At 53.1% G+C, this 20,065-nt stretch overlaps 1 protein-coding gene across 10 annotated transcripts in view; it reads right to left on the minus strand.

Moving 5' to 3' along the window:
* Positions 1 to 2,905: 2,905 nt before the first annotated feature.
* AGAP1 (ArfGAP with GTPase domain, ankyrin repeat and PH domain 1) overlaps positions 2,906 to 20,065 on the minus strand; it is a 576,306-nt gene continuing 559,146 nt past the window's right edge. For all 10 annotated transcript variants that reach the window (XM_060414900.1, XM_027967353.3, XM_027967343.3 and 7 more), the window contains 2 exons: positions 13,319 to 13,574; positions 2,906 to 10,968 (listed from right to left, as the gene is read on the minus strand). In XM_060414900.1, the coding sequence (XP_060270883.1) occupies positions 10,765 to 10,968; positions 13,319 to 13,574 (460 nt within the window). In that variant the 3' untranslated portion in view covers positions 2,906 to 10,764. The remainder of the gene's footprint in view (positions 10,969 to 13,318; positions 13,575 to 20,065) is intronic.

A 20,065-nucleotide genomic window follows, 5' to 3' on the forward strand; every position in this document is an offset into this window, starting at 1 on the left:
TAAAAAAATAAAAATAAAAATAAAATGTACCTCAAAATAACTTGTAAAAAATGCTTACTTATGCGGAACAGGTGGACAGTATAAAGAAGAAAATAGAAATCACTCAGAACTCCTCAAAGAGAGATGCCATTGCTAACATTTTGGATATTTTTTTCCAGATATAAAAATGTCTTTATTTACATTGAAAAAATTTCTTAAAAGAAACAACAGTAAAAAAGAAAAAAAAAAGGAATGTCTTTATTTAATAGATTAGTCTTAAATACACTGTTTCCTAATTTTTAAATGTATATTTTATCATTTCCCCAGGTGATAAACGCAACCTGAAATGACTTATCTTCCCATATACATATATATATGTATATATACCTGATCGCTTTGCTGTACACTTGAAACCAACATAGTATAAATCAACTATACTTCAATGAAAACAGTAACTATCCCCCTCCTGTTACACTTTGTGTTTATTCCCCATATTTTGTTATTACGAAAACTGTAGCCATGAATATCTTTCACAAAAACGTCTAATTAATCACATTACTCCTTGGCCAGATTCCTAGACACTGAATTTGCTCGTGTAATTAACACATATTTATGGAGCTCCGACTGTGATGAAGGCTTGTCTGGGCCCTGGATCCCTGGGCCAGAGGAGGTTTGCAGAGCTCTGCACACAATTCCATGTCACTGTGCAGAAATGCTATTGTACTTGGTCTCCATCAAGAGCGTGTTGGGGACAGCTCCATTGCAGGCTGGCCAGCACTGGATGCGTTCGCTTAAAAAAAAAATGTGGCTGTAAATTCCAGGCGCTCAGCCTCGATTTTGTCACCTTACTGACCTGGCAGAGCATTCCTTGGGCCGGCAAGGTGAGGGATTCAGCTCCCCACCCCTGGGGCTGGAGAAGCTGTGCTCTTTCAGTGGGGAGAAAGGATGCTCTGAGGTTGATACAAGAGCACTGGAGGGAAGGCAGGAGCAGTCAGGAAGCGGCAGACCAGGACGGACCAGGAGCCGCCGAGCGACACAGAGCGCGGGCCAACCTGCCCCCTGGACAGCTCCCTGGGGAGGGTTCTGTGTGTCGACAGACGGGTGTGTTTGGATGTTGGAGAACCTAAGGGTGGAGGGGCAGAGACCCAGGGCTGCTCACGCAACAGCTGTTCCCCCTTCTTCATCACCAGACCCGGCCCTACCGAGGCCCCCTTGCAGCCCTGAATGACCCCACGCTGTCAGGCCTGTGGTGTGTCAGTGGGCACAGGTGGGGCTTCACCTAGGCTGCCCCTTCCAGTCTCCCCTCCTGGAAGGCAGGCGCTGGACATGGAATAGCCCTCAGTGGGAGCCGGGAAGAGACAAACACCCACAAATGGTGGCTGACCAGCTGGCCAGGCCCAGGTGCCCTTCTGGTATGGTCTAGGCGGCCCTGGCCTGCCTTCCTCCTCCAGGTGTCTTCCCTTATTTAAGCCACGGTTTTGTAAAATCGCTTATCAAATAGATAACCAGTATGCATGAAACATTACTTTGCCAACAAAGATCCATCTAGTCAAGGCTATGGTTTTTCCAGTAATCACGTATGGATGTGAGAGACAGACTATAAAGAAAGCTGAGCGCTGAAGAATTGACACTTTTGAACTGTGGTGTTGGAGAAGACTCTTGAGAGTCCCTTGGACTTCAGAGAGATCAGATTGGTCAGTCCTAAAGGAAATCAGTCCTGAAAATTCATTGGAAGGACTGATGTTGAAGCTGAAACTCCAATACTTTGGCCACCTGATGTGAAGAGCTGACTCATTGGAAAAGACCCTGATGCTGGGGAAGATTGAAGGCAGGAGGAGAAGGGGATGACAGAGGATGAGATGGTTGGATGGCATCACTGACTCAATGGACATGAGTTTGAGTAAACTCCGGGAGTTGGTGATGGACAGGGAGACCAGGCGTGCTGCAGTCCATGGGGTCACAAAGAGTTGGACACAACTGAGCGACCGAACTGAACTGATGCATATGAATGGAACTGACTCCTCCTGAAATCACTTTTCTTTGTCCTTTTGGGGGTTATTTCCTAGAAGACAAGTCAGCTTTGTTATTGTTTGAATTTGGGCTGCTGAGGGTCATGTGAATGGATGGCCGGGTGGCATGCTGTGCCCCCAAGGATGGTGTCCCCTTTTGTTGCAAAATTTGCAAGACACTTTGTGGTGATGTAGGCTCCCCATGCCATGGGGAAACCCCAACAGAACTTAACACTAGCATGTCCTGCGATCATGTGGCTTTGTCTTTACTGACATGGAAGACTTGAGGGGTGGGCCGGGGAGAAGCCATCCTTCTCTCTGTAGAAAGAAACATCTGGAAGGTGCTCAAGTCACCAACAGCGGTGACGTTTGGGTGGTGGCATTTGGGGTGAGTGTTACCTTCTTTACGCTTTTCTGATTTGGGCGGTAAAGATAGGATGTATTGTGCATGAGAAATTTTTTTTTTAATCTATTTTTTGGATGCTAGAGACAAACATCTTTATTAAAGATAGCACCAAAATTTTGGCAAACATTTAATAATAGCATCATGCTGGAGTGGGTTTATTTCCTAGCCACAGCAGATGCCTTATCGCACATCTAGTGCAGGGCAGTCCAGGGCAAAGATAACATCCAAAACGAACGATGCATCAGAGCTTCCGGGCCCTGCCGACTCCTGGCTGGAGGAACCACAGCCTCTTGGAGTTTCTCGTAAATAAAAAAAGTCAGAAGAGCTGCTCCTTGTTTTTTATCTCTTGGCCATGACTACAGCCCCTGGGCCAGTTTCCTCATGCAAAAGGCTGTCTGACCCTAAGAGAACCCCTTTGGTAAGCGAGTCCAATTAATCATGACAAATAAACCCTCCCCCTCCGCACCTGCCCCACCCCCCAAACCCAAGGAAAACCTCCAAAGAAGCAATGTAGACATATTTCCATTTCTTTATTAGAAAGAGGCCTCTACGCTATAGCCACCTCTCTCCATTACTTTACACATTTTTCTTTTTTTCTTTTTTTTTTTTTTCCCCTTAGAATACTGTACAGCTGACACAAAAAAAATCCCAAGGCAGGAAAATACAAACTGGCATATTTAATCAAAACAAGCTCATATGAAATAACAAGCGAAGTGATATATCTGTCAATGGTTTTAATTACAGTACAAACAATATAAATAAAGCGTCATTGAGTCATCGTGAAACGTAAACTCGCTGAATGAGGTAATAGAAAACAACCGAAAGAAAAAAAAAAAAAAAAAAACCCATCTCTGGATAGACCCCGGGCTACTCTCCCAGCTTCTATACACGGCTATTTACAGAGAGAAATGCGCTAGAATGCGCCGCACCCAGGCCTTCCCTGGGACCTCCCCAGAATGCCTCTTGGTCGTCACCTCTGACCTGCTCAGGCTTCCCTCTCGGTAACACACCCAGCCACAAGATGGGAACCCGGTTCCAAGTCAGGGGCAGGAGAGCAGGGGTCTGTCTGGGGCAGGAAGCCACTCCCTGGGACCCGCGTGGTGGTGCCAGCGTCTGGCATGGCCGAACACCAGCCCTCCTGGGGCCGCCAGCCCGCACGCCTTTGATCAAGGGCGCACAGCATCGCTAGTATTCGGGTGCTAAGCCAGGGCGAGGGCAGGAGCCTCAAGAATTTGCTGTATTTTAGACACAAAAACCTGGTTGAAGGAGAGAAACTGTGCTGCTTTTCAACGTTTAGAGGAGGCGTTATTTCTAAGACCAAGATGCATGAACGGCCATAAAGCAGTTTCAAAGGGTACCCTCTGCCTAGCCACTCGAGTCCATCAGCACGCCTGTAATAGCCCTGGAGAGGAAGGGGCCGGGACCCCGGGGTGGGCCTGGGAGGGGCATGATGTGCTCATGTGGCCAGTGACAGCGGCCCCCCGGGCTCTGGCGTCTGTCCTCCCAGAGAGATGTGCCTTTTCCCCATGTGGCTCAACGCACGCTCAGCTGCACCCCCGAGTACACTGGGCTGCCCACCAAGGTCTCTGCACAAAGCCGGGCCCTCAGGGTTTCTAACACAGGCATCCATGGGGGATGGGGAGACCCAGGACATCCTTCGTCCAGCCCCCAACATCCCTGTAACTTCCACGAGCCAGTGCTGAGTGTGAGCCTCCAGGGGTTGGGCAGTCTTTTCGTTTTACAAGGGTATCTGAACCCGCTCAGACGTTAGCTTCCGGGTTGGCGTGGATGCTGCCTGGCAGTAGGGAGACGGGGGGACATGGTCCGATTTAGGGGTGACTGTGCCCAACAGCGGGTGCGTGCGCTGAGGGGGTCTGCTGCACTTCAAAGATCCCCCAGCCCTCCCGCATCTCGTTTGGTTCCTTTCTTCCATCTGCATCTCAAGGTCACGGAATGCTTACTGACTCTGAAATCTTTATCAGTGCTAAATGCTCAAGGACAGGCAAGGCTCTCCCCTATTCCTTGACCAAGACCCTCAGGGGGTCCCTCTTGACAGATGCCAGTCAGACTCAACAGAAGACAAGCCTCAAGCCCACCTCTCACTCACACGGGCACCCTGCCTCACCTTGCACACAGGCAGCACCTGCCTGGTGCTTGGTGTCCCGGGGCTGGGGACAGCCTTCAGGACCACTGCGAGCCTCTGCTGGGCACGCCTGCCCCAACCCTGCCCTCTCTTTGGTACCGAAGGCCTTTTTTTTGGATGGGATGAAGGCCTCAGATAAGGACATTTTAACCAAAGAGGCAAAAACCCCCAAACCAACTGCGGTCAACAAAAAAAGCAACGCATCCGAAGTAAAACGCGGGGAGGAAAGGTTTTCAAGTTCACGGTCATGGCCGCCTTGCTTTGGGGAGTGTGCCTACTACACAGGTGAAACAAATACGTCTAAAGCATGGACTGAAAAAAAAATCATGGATTAAACACAGACTTTCTTGTTTTACAGAATCCCCTGCTGATGAGACGTCCTCTAATTTCAACTCGGACCAAAACCACAACAGCCAAACTGGAAAAGAGGGTTTGCTCTATGTTTAAAATCAGCAGATACCTAAAATGAGACAGGGAATTTATTCATATTAAAAAAAAAATCTATTTCAAGACAGCGTTTGTTTTCTAAGGGGAAGAAAATCTGTGGTTTGGAGATAATGATGTCTTAGGTGGCTGAGACAGACGGGGCTGCAAACCCTGAGTGGCAATGTTTGTCTCTTGGACGTCACAGCATCTTGGGGTCCTGGAATGACTTCCTGGCAGTGACGGGATTCAAAGGGCATCTATCCCAAGTGACCAATCCCCGCCCCTCCCGGCTTCTCTCATCTGCATAACCAGAAGGAATCTGAGGTCTTGACTGATGGGTGACCTGATTTAGAAACCTGAGCATCAAAGGAGCCGGCAGCGCTGGGCAGCGCAGGGGGCAGGCCACGCCCTTCTCAGCAAGCCCTGCCCACACCTGAAGGCCCGCCAACCACCAGGCTTCCTGAGGGCAGTCACTGGGGGGCGGGCAGGGCGGCTGGTCCAAGGAGGCACGTCTGACTAACGGCTAAGAGAGGAAAACGCGAGTCTCCGTGCCAGAGGCCCTTATGTAGCTTTTTTGGGGAAGGATGAGGGTGAAAATCACTCCGAGACACGACTTCACAACGTGAGACCCACGTATGAGGAGGCAGTTGGAAATAAATTATATTTCCTGGGGAAGAAAGATGTGTCTCTCCAGCACATTTCTTTCTGTCTGAATTCCTTCCTGACGGCTTTCTCAATTCGTGCGCTTGAAGGACATAAATACAATCCAGGGGAGTTCTGGAAAAGTCGCGATGACCTTGGGGGGCGCTTGGAGGGGTGCAAACAGAGCAGGCTGAGGCGGAGGGGGCCGACTTGCCTTCCCACTGTGCTTTCTGAGCAGCTTCTGAGACCCGGCCCGGCTTGCTCCTAGAGGCCCTCCAATGTGACATGGCTTCCGAGCCTCCCCAGGCGGGAAGGCGGCGCGCCCCCTCTTGCTTCCAGAACATTCTACACGCAAGGAGAAAGGACCAGCAGGGTTGGAGCCACAGGAGCCCACGTCACCCCCAGGAGCACAGCTCCGGCCGGTGGTAGGTAGGGCAGGAAGCAGGGCCCACTCTGAAGGGGAAGGAGGTGACCACCACAGACAGGCGTGGGACAAGGCGAGTGTCAGCCCTGAAAAGGAAGCGAGCTCCCGCAGGGTGGGTGCTCACCGACCAATCACACAGGCTCAGGGAGGGACAGAGGAGAGAGAGAAAGAGAGAAGAAGGCTGGAGGCAGGGTGGATAGAAGGAGGGAGGCAGACAGTGGAGCCTGTGGCCATACCCCCCGCCAGCCCAGGGTGCCCTGTAAGAGGCTCTAGTTTTAAAGGGAAGCGGGGCAAAGACTCTGATGCTGGGAAAGATGGAAGGCGGGAGAAGGGGACAACAGAGGATAAGGTGGCTGGAAGGCATCACCGACTCGATGGACATGAGTTTAAGCAAGCTTTCCAGGAGTTGGGGATGCACAGGGAGCCCTGGCATGCTGCAGTCCATGGGGTCGCAGAGTCAGCCGCAACTGAGCAACTGAGCTTAACTGAGGGCAAAGACACTGAAAGGGGCCCGAACACGAGTGCGTCCAGCAGCCTCTGGGCGCTGGAGGGAGCATCTGCAGGGGCAGGCCTGTGGCATCAACGACCGTGGCAGAGTGGGGATGGAGAGAGGGGGGTGAATGGTGTGAGGGAGACCTCCAGCTGTCCTTCCCTAGAAATGTGAGCTCAGAGGAAGAGGCTGGAGGGGGCACTTCAGTGGGTGGCTCACTCCTGGGGGTGGGCAACCCTCAGAGCCCTGCTCCCTCCCCTGATGCATGAATGGAAAGGGGCACTGATGTGCTCTGCAGGGACAGGGGGGCCTGGGCAAGAGGGTCTGGCAAATGGGCCCTGCTGCCAAGTCCCGGGGAAAACTGGCTCGTGCCGTGAGGCCAGCATGGGGAGGGGGTTGGGGGTTGGGTTTCCTGTCTAGTCCTCTGGCTCCTGTCCAGTCTGCGTTCTGTTCTTAATAAACACCCCCGTGTCCTGAGTAGCCAGTCCCTGGCCGGGTGTGGGGCTGGCACTCATCACGTGAGACCCACACCCTGCAAGGCCACTGGATTCCACCGCTGCAGAAGGACCCAGGGAAGCTGGAAGCTGGAAGCTGCCCAGGGCAGGGTGGTGAGGCCAGGTGAACCCAGGGGCTGCCTTTCTCACCAGACTACTCCCTAACGGACTGGTGACAGCTCCTGTGCAAGCACGGGGCACCACTCTGGATGCCTGGGGGTGGCACGCAAGTGGGAAGCCCCAGGCGATGCTGGAGGCCGAGGCTGGGCGCCTGCAGGCCGCAGCAGACTGCACAGAACCTCAGGGGAGGGGTCTGCTAGGGCCACAGATGGCCCAGGGCCTCGCAAGGAGGGGCTGATGGAAGGGCTGCAAGCCCGAGGAACGTAGGAAGAGCTGGTCTCGCCTGCATCCGAGGGCTCCACGGTCAGCAAGCCCCCGCTGCCCTCACCTATCTTCCGGGTGATTCCACACTGCGGGGAGGCTTCCTGGGGGACAGGGCCTGCACCTGCCTCTGGGACCAAGGGCTCGTGACCATGATGCTCGCCATTCCTCTCCTGGGGAAGGCAGGGGACGAGGGGGCCTGGGACCCTCGCCTGGAGAACCGCCCCTCTGTCCAGCCTAGTGTTTGAGATGCACCCAGGCACCAGCAGAAATCAAGGCTCCTTTCTCTGCAGGCTTTCCTGGCCACCGGAGAAATCCAGAGAGGTCTGTGACATAGCCAGGGGCCCTCGTGAGTGGCCACCTGACCACACGCCTTCCCCGGGCAGTGGGTTTCTGGTCAAGGAAAAATTTTAAATTTTGAATAGAAAAGGTTAGATGGATTCTACAGCGGTTAACTCCCTGGGTCACCATCATGTCCCTGAACTTACATGGAAATAAACTGTGAAAACGGGACTCCCTTCCCAAACTGGTTATGTCTAACACAGGCCCTGCGTCCTTGCTCCTCTGGCCTTGGTGCCAGCAAGGCTTGAAGATGGGAATGAGAACACGGTCGGCAGAGAAAGGGCTTCTAGTCTGACACTGAGACACAGATGAGCCGCCTTCCTTTGAAAAGAAAACCCTTGAAACCCACTACCGCCTTCTCTGTTGCCAAAACTTGTGCTCACAGTTCAGCAGGCCGCCTCCTGGAGCAGATCCCCATCGCTAAAAATACCAGGAGAGGGGTCACGTTTTCTAGGGAGGAATCAACGAAGCCCCAGCGCTGGAGGGAGGGGAGGGAAGAAACCAGCCTAGCATACTGGTCGTGAAAGGCTAAGTGAAAACAGAAGCCATCTGGGAAAATATTATATTATAAACACATCTAATAATCTGTACACACTCATATACATCCGGAAGAGAAGCCTTACAAGGAATTCCGTTTCTTTTCAAAAGAAGGCTTCACTATGATAAAGCATTCCTATGGTGGGAAGTAACTACAGTGAAATAATTTAATAATTTCATTTATACTCTATCTGCGTTTACTACATCGTAACGTCTATGCTAACGTGGGGTGGGGGGCCAATGGGTGTGGCTGGATTAGAACAGTAATGCATTCTTCAAAAATAGGAAGGAATTTTCCCCCCCTCTATTCACATTTAAAATAACCACACAGTGATGAAACACAGAATTAAAAACCAGGCGGAGGAGGGATTACGGACCTGTCCTCAAGGTTCCCAGGCCGGTGGCTTGTGCACCTGTTTATCCTGGGAAACGGCCGGATTCCACCGAGCTGCGTCCAGGTGAGAGATGCCCATGAAACACTGACCCATGTAGAAACTGTGTAAAGCTTTATTTCCGCCCCCCCCCCATTTTTAATTTTTTTTTTTTTAAGTGAAAGAAGAGGAAAAACTCTTACAAATAGGTTTCATATATGAGAGCAAGGGACTTCCCCCGGGGACAGCCGGGGGAGTGTGGTCCTCTGTTTTGGTGCTGCCGATCCTGTGCTATCCTTCAGGGGACACCCTGTGTCCCCATCCTACCACCAAGGGGCTCAAGGCACAGTTGCCCCCTTTAACCTAAGGTGTCGCCGTCTGGTTGGTTATGTTTGGCCACCAGCTGGAGGTGCCCGAAGTCTGAAGCAGCCAGAAACCATGATGACGGCAAATTGGGTGACGTACTAACATGATGGGCCTGGCCACCAGTTTAAAAAAAAAAGTCTTAGGGAGTCTCATGAGTCAGTCTGTGCCCCCACATTGGCAGTGGTGGTCAGGGTGGACCTTTGCAAAGCGCCAGGGTCTGGGGTTTGGAGAATCCCCTGTGTCTGAACACAGCGCTCCCTTGCAGTTATCAAAAGCAGCGTCGGATAGCGATCATGCTTTTGGTAATGAGCAATCACGTGCCTCTTCCCCCCCAATATGCTTGCTTTTTTTTTTTCTCCCCTTTCTTGATTTTAATAAGCAAATGGTACCACCATCTTATTCTGATGTGCTCCTTTTAAAAAGCTGTATATCATATTAATGGAAGTGTTTACTGCTGGGAATATTTCCCATGTACAATGGTCTGTAACCCTCTTGTCTCAACTAGTTGCATATTATTAGTTCACATCCAGTTCAATTTATAAATTAACAGAGGTGCCATTTTTCTGTACAAAAATCAATGCATATTTATGAACTTCTTTTATTCAAATAGATTTTCAACACATCTTGTCTAAAGACAGAATACAGAGGCCTGCATGACTTGGGCCGCGTGGGCCCCGGAGTGACTGACACCCAAGACACCCACCTTGGCAGAAGGACAAAAAATCTCTCTCTGGTTTGGGGGAAAAACAAACAAAAAAAAGAGCCTTTTACACCTTTACTGAGTTTACTAAATGTGCTTGAAATGTGGTTAGCGGAATTCGTGGTTTCCTTTTGAAATTCCAAGTCACTCTTATTTATTTTTCTCCATTTTGTTTTTGCACCAAGGAGAGTGCAGTCAAATAATACTCAGCAACTGATTTCCTCTCTTTGGACTGAAAAATTAAACAGATACTAAATTATGACAGTGAATTTAGAAAGGAGGGCTCCAAGGGCTTGGGAGAACATGTCTGGGATAATACGCGGCTTCTCAGAATATTGCGATCACATCGCGGCAATCACCCGAGCGTGCTGTGTAACTACCTCCGCCGCTAATACGCTTTCTTCCCGGTGATGAGTAATCATGTTCTATTAAGCAGCGGTAATGCTGGAAGAACTCAACTACACGAGCGTAATGAAGCCAGTATCCTCCCTGGACAGATTAGCTACAACTGATTTGACACATACCATCATAGGGGCTTCAAACCTGACAAACTCTGCTTGCTTCTGATTTATGCCGTCAAGCTCCTCGGAGAAGAGATGAAATCCAAGTGTTCCGTTTGGTAGAGGTGAAATGTACTGATGTGCTTAACTGCCAGTTAAGGAGAGTCACCCCCTTTCTGCTGGCTGCGTCGCCCTCCCCCACCCCCCGCCCCCCGCGCGCCCCCCCACCGCCCCTTGTGCCACGCTCCATCTTCTCCGGCCGCGGATGGACCGGGGTCCGGGCGCCGGTGTGCTAACCATCAAGAACCCAGGCCCTCCTGCCGCTCGTGTTGTCGGTCGGGGGAGTCTATGCAAGGGAGTCGACGCTGCAGCCTCTTCGCGCCCCTCGAGGGCCATCTGGGTTTTGTGATTTTGCTGGGGGTGAGGAGGGGGTGGGGTGGTGTGGTGGGTGGGTGCGTGGCCGGGACCACCAGGAGAAGTGAGGGGGACCCGACGGGACTCACGTGGGTGACTCCCCAGGGCACGCGCGGGAGGCTGCGGGCACACCGCGGTCCTCAGATGACGGTGGGCACCCTCCCGCCGCTGTTGTTGCGGTTAGTGTTCTTCCGGGACAGGTTGGGGGTGGCCATGAGCGCGAAGCGCTCGTCGGGGCAGCCGTACTGCAGCAGGACTTCGGTGCACTCCTGGCTGGAGGCCTGCCGCGCGTAGGCCAGTGCCGTGTTCCCGTGCGCGTCGCGGGCCATCACGTCCACCCCGTACTGTGGAGGCAACAGAGCCGCGTTAGCGTCGTGGGAGGGAGGGGGCCGGGCGGGTGGGTAGGTGGGCGGGGTCCACCCGATGTGCGCGCGCGCGCACAGCTGGGCAAATACTGCCCTGGAGCGGCGCTCCAGGAGGGCTGGGGAGACCAGTGCCCAGTGTCGCTGGCTCAGCCTGGCAGCCCGCGCTCCAAGCCCAGGTGTATTCTTTTAAGGAAACAATGTGCTTTCTGCATCTAAAGCCCCTCCCCTGTGCAACAGAAACGGACCAAGGATAATTCTAGTTTTGCTATTTCTGTTTTGACTTTCCCCTTCTAAACACACAGGATCACTCTTAGGATCTCAGAGGCAACTCATTTCCACTGTAGGAAATGCATAAGGAATACCTAAGAGCACAAGAGGGAAAAAAATAACTTATAATCCCACTATTCAGAGATAATCTTGGTTAATATCTCAGTGATTTCCTTATAATGGTTTTCCTTTGAATCTAAATGCATATATGGGTAAATAAGATTAAACTGGCACAAATTATCTGTATTTTTTTTTTTTTTTTGCTGAACACAGCACTCTGCTCATTTTCTCAGGTCATTAAAAATTATTCACATGCGTGACTCCTAAGAGCCACATAGTATTCCTCCCCACGAGCATAATTCAGTTCCTCTGTCCTCAGTGGCTACACATTTTGTGGTGAAGTCGCCATTGGTGTAAACTGCTGTGATGTATGCCCTCCTGTTGACTCTATCTCAGGATCTCTGATGGTCAAGAGTGATGACTAGAAGGGGAAATACGAGATTAAATTACACCAATGTTTTTAAGCTTCCGGGTCTTGAGAAAGGGTGGACTGATGATCACTTCTTCCAATACAATGGATGAGAGTCTCAACTCTTTGTCTTCAGGAAGCGTCAGTATGAAAGGGACTCTTGGCCAACGTGAGGGGGAAAGATGGCATGCGATTTGTTAATGGAACTAGCCGTCTTCTCCCCACCCTCCCAACTTCTTATGTTGAAGTCTTAACCCCTAGTACTTGAGAATGCGCCTGTGGTTGGAGACAGCGTTTTTAAAGAGATAATTAAGGTTAACTGAGGTCATATGGGTAATGCTCTAATCCAACATGACCGATGTCCTTATAAGAAAAGAGAGACACTAGGGATGCTCACACCCAGAGGAAAGGCCCTGCAAGGACACAGTGAGAAGTCAGCGGTCTGTGAGCCAGGGAGAAGCCTCAAGGTAAAAAGGCCCTGCTGTCACCTTGACCTTGGACTTCTGGCCTCTAGAACCGTGAGAAAATAAATTTCTGCTTTTTTTGAGTCTCGAGTTTTTGAGCCCACTCGTCTGTGGCATTTTGTCAGGGCAGCCTCGGCAGGCTCACATGCAGTTGCTTTTATAACAGGAAGCTGAACACTGAGTGATTCTGATGCCTTTGCATCTAATTCTCCCATCACGCCCCTCCCAAGAGTCAGGGAGAATATGGAGAATGTAGCATCCTCCTTGGCTGCGTTGGACAGACCATGCCCTGCCCTGGGGGTAGGAGGAGAAGAGCCCCCTGCTCTGGACAGTGTCCCAGTACTGTGAGCACACACCACCCCTTCCTGCCCAGGGACCCCCTCCGTCCAGCTTTCTGCCATCCTTGGAATGGGGGGACCTCCCCTGGCCGAGGACCCCAGAGGCGTGCAGGCAGCTGCCGTGGAGGGTGAGTGGGCTTCTCGGAAGCAGCTCCATGATGTTCTCCCTTTCTCTTCCCCATTCCAGCTGCATGGCACATGCCTCAATAGAAATGTAAGAAGATGAACTGTTTGAAGTAGAAATTAATCAGAAGAAGCCCTTCGACAAACTCCTACCACATCAAATCTCAAGGCGTAGGGTCCGACAGTTCTGTATTAGGTGAATGAAAAACCCAAAGGGGTGGTAATGGGAAAACCACACCAACCGTTCCATTTGTATCCACCCTCTCCACCCCTCTGCCCTCAAAAATGATGGGAGTTTTCGCAAAAGGAACAACAGGGTCATCACCAAACTAAGTTTGACCCGAGGGGGTCACTGCAAGGATGAACTTGGCAGGAACTGCAGCAAGCGCTGTGCAGAGCAGAGCACTCTGCCTGCATGCGGGGGGGGGGGGGGGGGGGGGGGGAGGGCGCACACCCACCTGAGTTCATTCCTCCCTCTTAAATTGGCGGTTTTGTGTGGTCCGTCACACAGGTGGGCTGAAAGGCAGGGGGCCCACCCCACACCTAAATCCTAACTGCCTGATTCCTAGTATTTCCCACTTTTCAGGTGGGTGCCCACTGCCTTCCCCCTGGGAGCGGCACAAGGACCCGGCTCGCCCGGGCTCCCCGGTGGGCGCTGGGCCACCTACCCAGATGAGCAGCTGGGCCAGGACCACGTTGCCCTTCCGGCAGGCCAGGTGCAGCGCCGTCCGGCCGTCCGCCTCCCCGCAGGTCTCGTTCACCTCGTCCCGGGAGCCGTGCGCCAGCAGCAGGATGACTGTCCGCAGGTCCTCGTCGGCCGTGGCCCGAAGCAGGTGCTGGCCCAGGGACAGTTCCATGCAGGGCAGCGGGGCCAGGAAGAGCTTCTGCTCATACTTGGCCCGGATCCACCGTTCCTTCTCTTCCCTGCAAGAGCCAGCAAATGGGCGTGGTCACAGTCCTGGAGGGGAGACCCCTCTGCCCCACCACCAGCCTGCGTGGTGTAGGGAGAGGGGACGGCGGAGACAGGTGTGCTCACTGGAACCAGGAAGCCCCCCAGGAAAGCCTGCCCTGCAGCGTACAAAGTGGGTCCCCACCTGGAGCACCACCTGGGCCCCTGTTAGGGATGCAGACTCTCAGGCCCCATCCCAGCCCCGCCCCCCGCCAGAACCCCCGGAGGGAAGCGTTTTCACCAGCTCTGCAGGGGATTCTGCCACCCTATGGTGTGAGAGCCAGGGATTGGCCTTGATTTCTTTTGCTTTTTGGGGATCCAGAAGAAACACTCTGTGCTACCTGGGGCCCGCACCATGCAGGGCAGATGCCACAGGCCAGAGGCCCGAGCCACAGGGCTGAGCAGGCACAGTCAGAGCCGGGATCCCGGAGCACTTGGCTGGAGTGCCCCGGGCGTAGACTCCCCCACTTGACGTGACCTTTGAGGGCTTAGCTCTCCATGCATCTGCCCAGGAGCGGGTGTGCATGTGTTGAACTCGAGTCCATATGCTCCATACTCCCGGGGAGGAAAATGTGGCTGCAGCACACACGTGAAAGAGCAGCGGCTCCAGTGGGGAGATGGGGAGAGACAAGCGTAGCTCGTGTTCCTGCTGCCTGCCTGCTCTCTCCCGACACCTGGGGCAACCCCAGTGCGGGGGCGTCCACAAGTGCTTCACACACACGCATTCATCATGTCTGATATTTCGTTCCCCTTTCTGACTTACTCCGCGCTGTATGACAGTCTCTGCAAAATGACTCAGTTTCCTTCCTTTTCAGGGCAGAAATAGAGACACGGATAGGAGAATGGAACTGTGGGTATGAGGGGTGGGGGGCATGAAGTGGGAGCGTGTCATGGACACACACGCACTACCACGTGTGATGGACACACACGCACTACCACGTGTGACGCAGACAGCTAGTGCGAAGTTGCCGTGTGTAGCGCCGGGAGCCCAGCTCGGAGCTCCATGGGCGTCTCGATGGGTGGGGTGGGGTGTTGTGGAGGAAGGCTCAAGACCGAGGGGATGCCTGCCCACACGCAGCCGACGCAACATGGTAAAGCAATCATACTCCAATAAAAATAACAAAAAGTTTTCAAGCAAATGAAAAAGACGGGGAAAACCCCCCCCCCCAAGTCCTTCCTGCTAAAGAGCAGCTGGGTTTCTGAGGGAAAGTGTGATGGGGCCCAGTCTACAGGCAGGGGGGGCGGCCCCCTGAGGCTGAGCAGGGGTGCAGAGGCAGGACATCCGGGAGGGAGGGAGTGGAGGTCTGGGGAGAGGGGGCTTGAGAATGGCAGCTGCCCCTCCCCCAAAGCACCACCCCAGCTCCAAAGAGGACAGAGAGCAGCCGGACACACTGGACGGAGCGCTGGGAGAAGATGGGGAGGGCAGGATGGGAGGAAGAGCTGAGGAAAGAGGGACCGAAGGCAGGGTATGCTTATACGGCCGGAAGGAAGGGGCCCTGGCCGTCCACTCCTGCCCTCCTGCCGCCGCTACTGGTGGATTTCAGTTCTGGCTCCTCAAATAAGGGGTAAAAACCACTGAGAACAACTCAGCGGTCCTCAAGATCACAGCGCTGCTGGGCCGGGGGGGAGAAACGGGGGCAGAAAAAATGTGAAAGACTGAAGTGAGACTTCGCCAGGAGCTCTTGAAATGAGAGCGTCCTGGGAACAGAAGGAGGCGGGGGGCAGGGGTGCTGGGTGGGGTGGGGGTGGGCTGGTGGCCAGGGGGAGGGGGGCATCTCAGGCCGGACAGATGCTTTCTGCTGAGGCTGATGAGAGAAGAGACAGAAGCCCTTCGAACAAGAAGGGACCGAGATTACCGTGGAGACTTACACATGCAGGGACCCACCACTGCCCTCCCCTAACACTCAGCATTTCCTTCGGGGGTGTCAGCGGGGTACACAGCTAACAAACCGCTCAGAGGAATCACCTGCGGCCTCTGCCAGGCCGGAGAAAGAAAACTCGTCACCGTGACGTTTTTCCTTCCAGGGAAAAAAAGGCGCTGTTTACACCTTTTGCCCGGTGTTTACACTGCCCCTAGTGATCCAGTGTCGGGTTAGCCCTAATCTGTTTTTAAATACTTAGGCAAACAAATTCTTCCAGGAGTAAACCTGGATTAGTTTTGCTTCACTTCCTGGTCCATACGAGTGACCCCAGAGCGACCCCCGACCCTTTCATTCGGAGATTTCCAGGCAGAACACGTGGCCGCAGCTGAGAACTCACACCCGTGCCCCGGAGCTCAGGGACTGGCTGCATACCACCCCTCGCCTGGGCCAGAAGACGGCACAAAAGCGCCGGTAACATCTTGGAAAATAGTGGAGGAGGTGAAAGACAAAAAACCCAGGGCCGGCCGTGTTTTTCATGTTATTTAAAAACCTTATTTAAAATGTATTAAACATATGTTGATGCATTTCATAAATCGCCAAAGAGCAAAACGTGAATTAAATGAAAAGGGACAGTGGAGGAGGGGGGAGCATACATCCAGATTTTCAAGTTCCAATCTGCTAGTTCTCATTTTTTTTGGTTGGCATTAAAATCAGACGCCTTTTATTCTGCTCCGGTTGATTTTAATACTCATTGCCAAATCATTCAGGGGTAAACCAGAGGACGGAACATAGACGCTACAGTGCTAACTGCAATTATCCCATTTTCTTTTTCATGTGCGAATACCCCAGCCAAAGAACGAGGTCAGACCCATAGCTTCTGGCTGCTCTCCTGCGGTCAGAATGTGCTCACGGGGGAGTCCCACCCTCCCCACCCCAGCCTCCCACGCTCACCTGTATTCACTGAACTCACAGGCATCTGAATGATGAGTGCATTTAAGCTGTCCTTTGCTTCTAAGAGCCAGTGTTGTTCCCAATACATAACAAAGGCGGGTCCAGGTTTTGCGGGGCTAAAAGCGCGTACCATTCAGGGTGTCTTCTTCTTTTTTCTCAGTTGATATGCTGCGTTTTCATTTTTATTTGGTTCAAGATATTTTCTCTTTTTTTGGCAACAAGGCATGTGAGGTATTAGTTCCCTGACCAGGGATCAAACTCTCGTCCCCTGTGTGGAAGTGTGGAGCCCACTGGACCACCAGGGAAGTCCCTTGGGGAGCCTTCTTTAAGAGGAAGACTCTGGGACTTCCCTGATATTCCAGTGGTTGAGGATCTGCCCTCCAATGCATGGGCTGCTGCCGCCGCTGCTACTGCTACTAAGTCGCTTCAGTCGTGTCCCACTCTCTGCGACCCCATAGACGGAAGCCCACCAGGACGCGGGTTCAATTCCTGGTTGGGGAACTAAGATCCCACATACCGTGGGACAACTAAGCCCTGATACACCACTTAATACTATTTACAGGCCATGTCCTGTGATTTTTGCCCACGCTAACACACGGGGAGGAAAGCTTAGTGCTGTGTGCTTCCGGCAGTGGCCAGAGGGAGGCAAAAGAGAATCGATATGGAGATAAAAGGCTGCGGATTTTCGGTGTTGGAGAGGCTGGGGTTTAGGTGTCCATCTTCTCCTCTGTGCTGCAGACCTTTGCGACTTCAGTAACTTCCAGGGCCTTTGTTTCCTCACCTGTAAAATGGGCACAGAGACATCTCCAGCAGGTAAGGTGGCTTTGGGATTCGAAGTCTCGTGTTTGGATGATGCTCTGCCTGGCCGCCATGCTCACCTGGCAAAACAGCAGCTGTGGGCGTTGGGATGATTGAAGAGACCAACAATCTCTCATGATTCTTGCCACAACTGTGCACGTGAGAGCTCACCATGAGGGTGTTCTGGGTGACACGGTGGTGTTGATGGCTGGAGAGCGGGGCCTGAAACGCCCGCTGGGTACTTTAAGTTGCCTGTAGGTAAGAGCTTCTCTTGAGTAACATACTCAGCATGGTGGGGTAGGGTCCCTGGACAGAGGCCTTGACAAACCCAGGGGGGACCTGCAGGCCTCCTACTCCTGGGTGCGGGTGGGCCTGAGAGACTGGGGTGACGAGCGCTCAGCAAATTCAAGCCAGCCCAAAGCTGTCACGGCCTCTAGGGCCAAGTCTGGTGGGCCTCTGCCCATGGCCTTGAGATATCTAAAGCCCTCCTGGATGCTGCTGCTACTGCGGCTAAGTCACTTCAGTCGTGTCCGACTCTGTGCGACCCCATAGATGGCAGCCCACCAGGCTCCCCCATCCCTGGGATTCTCCAGGCAAGAGTACTGGAGTGGGTTGCCATTTCCTTCTCCAATGCATGAAAGAGAAAAGTGAAAGGGAAGGCACTCAGTTGTGTCCGATTCTTAGCGACCCCATGGACTGCAGCCTACCAGGCTCCTCCATCCATGGGATTTTCCAGGCAAGAGTACTGCAGTGGGGTTGTTAGGGCCTCTAGGGCCAAGTCTGGTGGGCCTCTGCCCATGGCCTTGAGATATCTAAAGCCCTCCTGGATGCTACTGGGCTGAATTATATCTGTCCCTCCCCTCCCCGCCAAATCCATGTGTTGAAGCCCTACCTCCCAGTGTGACGGTATTTGGAGACAGAAGTTTGAGGAAGGAATTAAGGTTGAATGAGGTCATGGGCCTCAGATAAGAAGAGGAAGCTTTCTTGGCCTGCCCAGAGCTAAGGCCACGTGGGGACAGAGCCAGCAGGGGTGTCTGCCGGCCAGGGGGAGGCCTCCAGAGAAACCAGCCCTGCCTACACCCTGACCTTGGACTCTCAGCCTCTGGAACTAGGTGAGGCTGGCCTTATCTCCAGAAGATAGGTTTCTGTTATCGAAGGCTCCCCCACCCCTCTTCCCCCAGTTCATGGTATTTTGTTACAGCAGCTGGGACCAACGCTGGGCAGCCACGTGGCCCATCGTCTCCGTGCGGCTTTTGCGCCAACAGTTAACATGTGAAGGACAGACACTCTGACAGCGACTCCTTTCCTGCGAGCCTTCTCTGTGCACCTGTGGCTGACTCATGTTGGCGTGTGGTGAAAACCACCCCCAATATTGTAAAGTGACTATCCTCCAATTAAAATAAACAAATTAATTTTTAAAAGACAGGAAAAAAAATCATTCTACTTATTTACTCATTTGGCTGTGCTGGGTCTTAGCTGTGGCGTGTGGTATCTTTGCTGTATCATCTGGGGTCTCCAGCTGTGGCATGCGGACTTTAGTTGCTCCGTGGCACGTGGAGAGGGGGATCTGAGCTCTCCGACCAGGGATCGAACCCACATGCCCTGCACTGCAAGGCGGATTCTTCACCACTGGACCACCAGGGAAGTCCCTAGAACAGCCTGTCTAAAACCAACTGCCCCGAGAAACCACGATACCAAAGCATGGGTACCCCAATGGTGACTCTGTGTCTCAGCCCAGCCCCTCATTTTCCCCAAGGAAGGCCAGTTCAAGAGCAGCGTAGCCAGCAGTAGATCACCTCACCTCATTCCAGTCCCCTGGAGGCCCGCTGCTCACAGCCTCCGTTAGCTAATGAGCTAAAAAATGAATTATTGGCACGGCCGGCCGTCAGCAGAGAGGAAGAGGCCCGGCTGCTCCTCGTTTGAGCCCCATGCTGACACACCTTTAAATAAATCAACCGCAAGGGAGCAGGGAAAATGAGAGAACGGGCCACTGATCAGAAGAAAGACACCGGCCCGGTCCCCCCAAAGAGAAAGACAAGACGCAACTGAAGGCACAGTGGTCAATATTTTCCTCTCCTTCTTGCCTAACGGGAAGCCCTTTCCAGGTGACCCGCTGGGCCCCTTTAGGCCCCGGAAGCCACCTGGTGTGTGAATCTGTGATCCGACGTCCCGGAGGCCCTGAGTCCAGAGTCCTGCGGGGTCCACTGGGCCTGCAGCCTGACAGATGAGGCTCTGCCACACGCTTGACCTTGAGGGGTGCAGACTTGGCTGAGGAGCCACCAAAGGCAGTCCCGGGGGCACCCCTTACCTGCAACTCGCAGATTCAGTGCCTGCCAGATGGAATCAAGTGCGAGCGCCAGTTCAGCGGGTGCTGACTCCCAGACGTGGGCGCGCGCTTCCCGTGATGGTGCTGATGGCCGTGGTGATCACGGTGATGGCAGCACCTGGCTTTGTTGATGATGGCTGACCCCTGGAGCACCCACCACGTTTTTATGAGTGACCTATGTGTCCCTGATAGCTCAGTTGGTAAAGACTCTGCCTGCAATGCAGGAGCCCCCGGTTCGATTCCTGGGTTGGGAAGATCCCCCGGAGATGGGATAGCTACCCACTCCAGTATTCTTGGGCTTCCCTTGTGGCTCAGCTGGTAAAGAATCCAGCTGCAATGCGGGAGACCTGGGTTTGATCCCTGGGTTGGGAAGATCCCCTGGAGAAGGGAAAGGCTACCCACTCCAGTATTCTGGACTGGAGAATTCCATGGACTGTATAGTCCCTGGGGTCGCAAAGAGTCGGACACGACTGAGCGACTTTCACTTTCACTACATGTCAGAAGCTAAATACCATGTGTGTGTGACAGC

The sequence above is a fragment of the Ovis aries genome, chromosome 1 (assembly GCF_016772045.2).
Source record: "Ovis aries strain OAR_USU_Benz2616 breed Rambouillet chromosome 1, ARS-UI_Ramb_v3.0, whole genome shotgun sequence".
In the NCBI taxonomy this organism is placed as follows: Eukaryota; Metazoa; Chordata; class Mammalia; order Artiodactyla; family Bovidae; genus Ovis; species Ovis aries.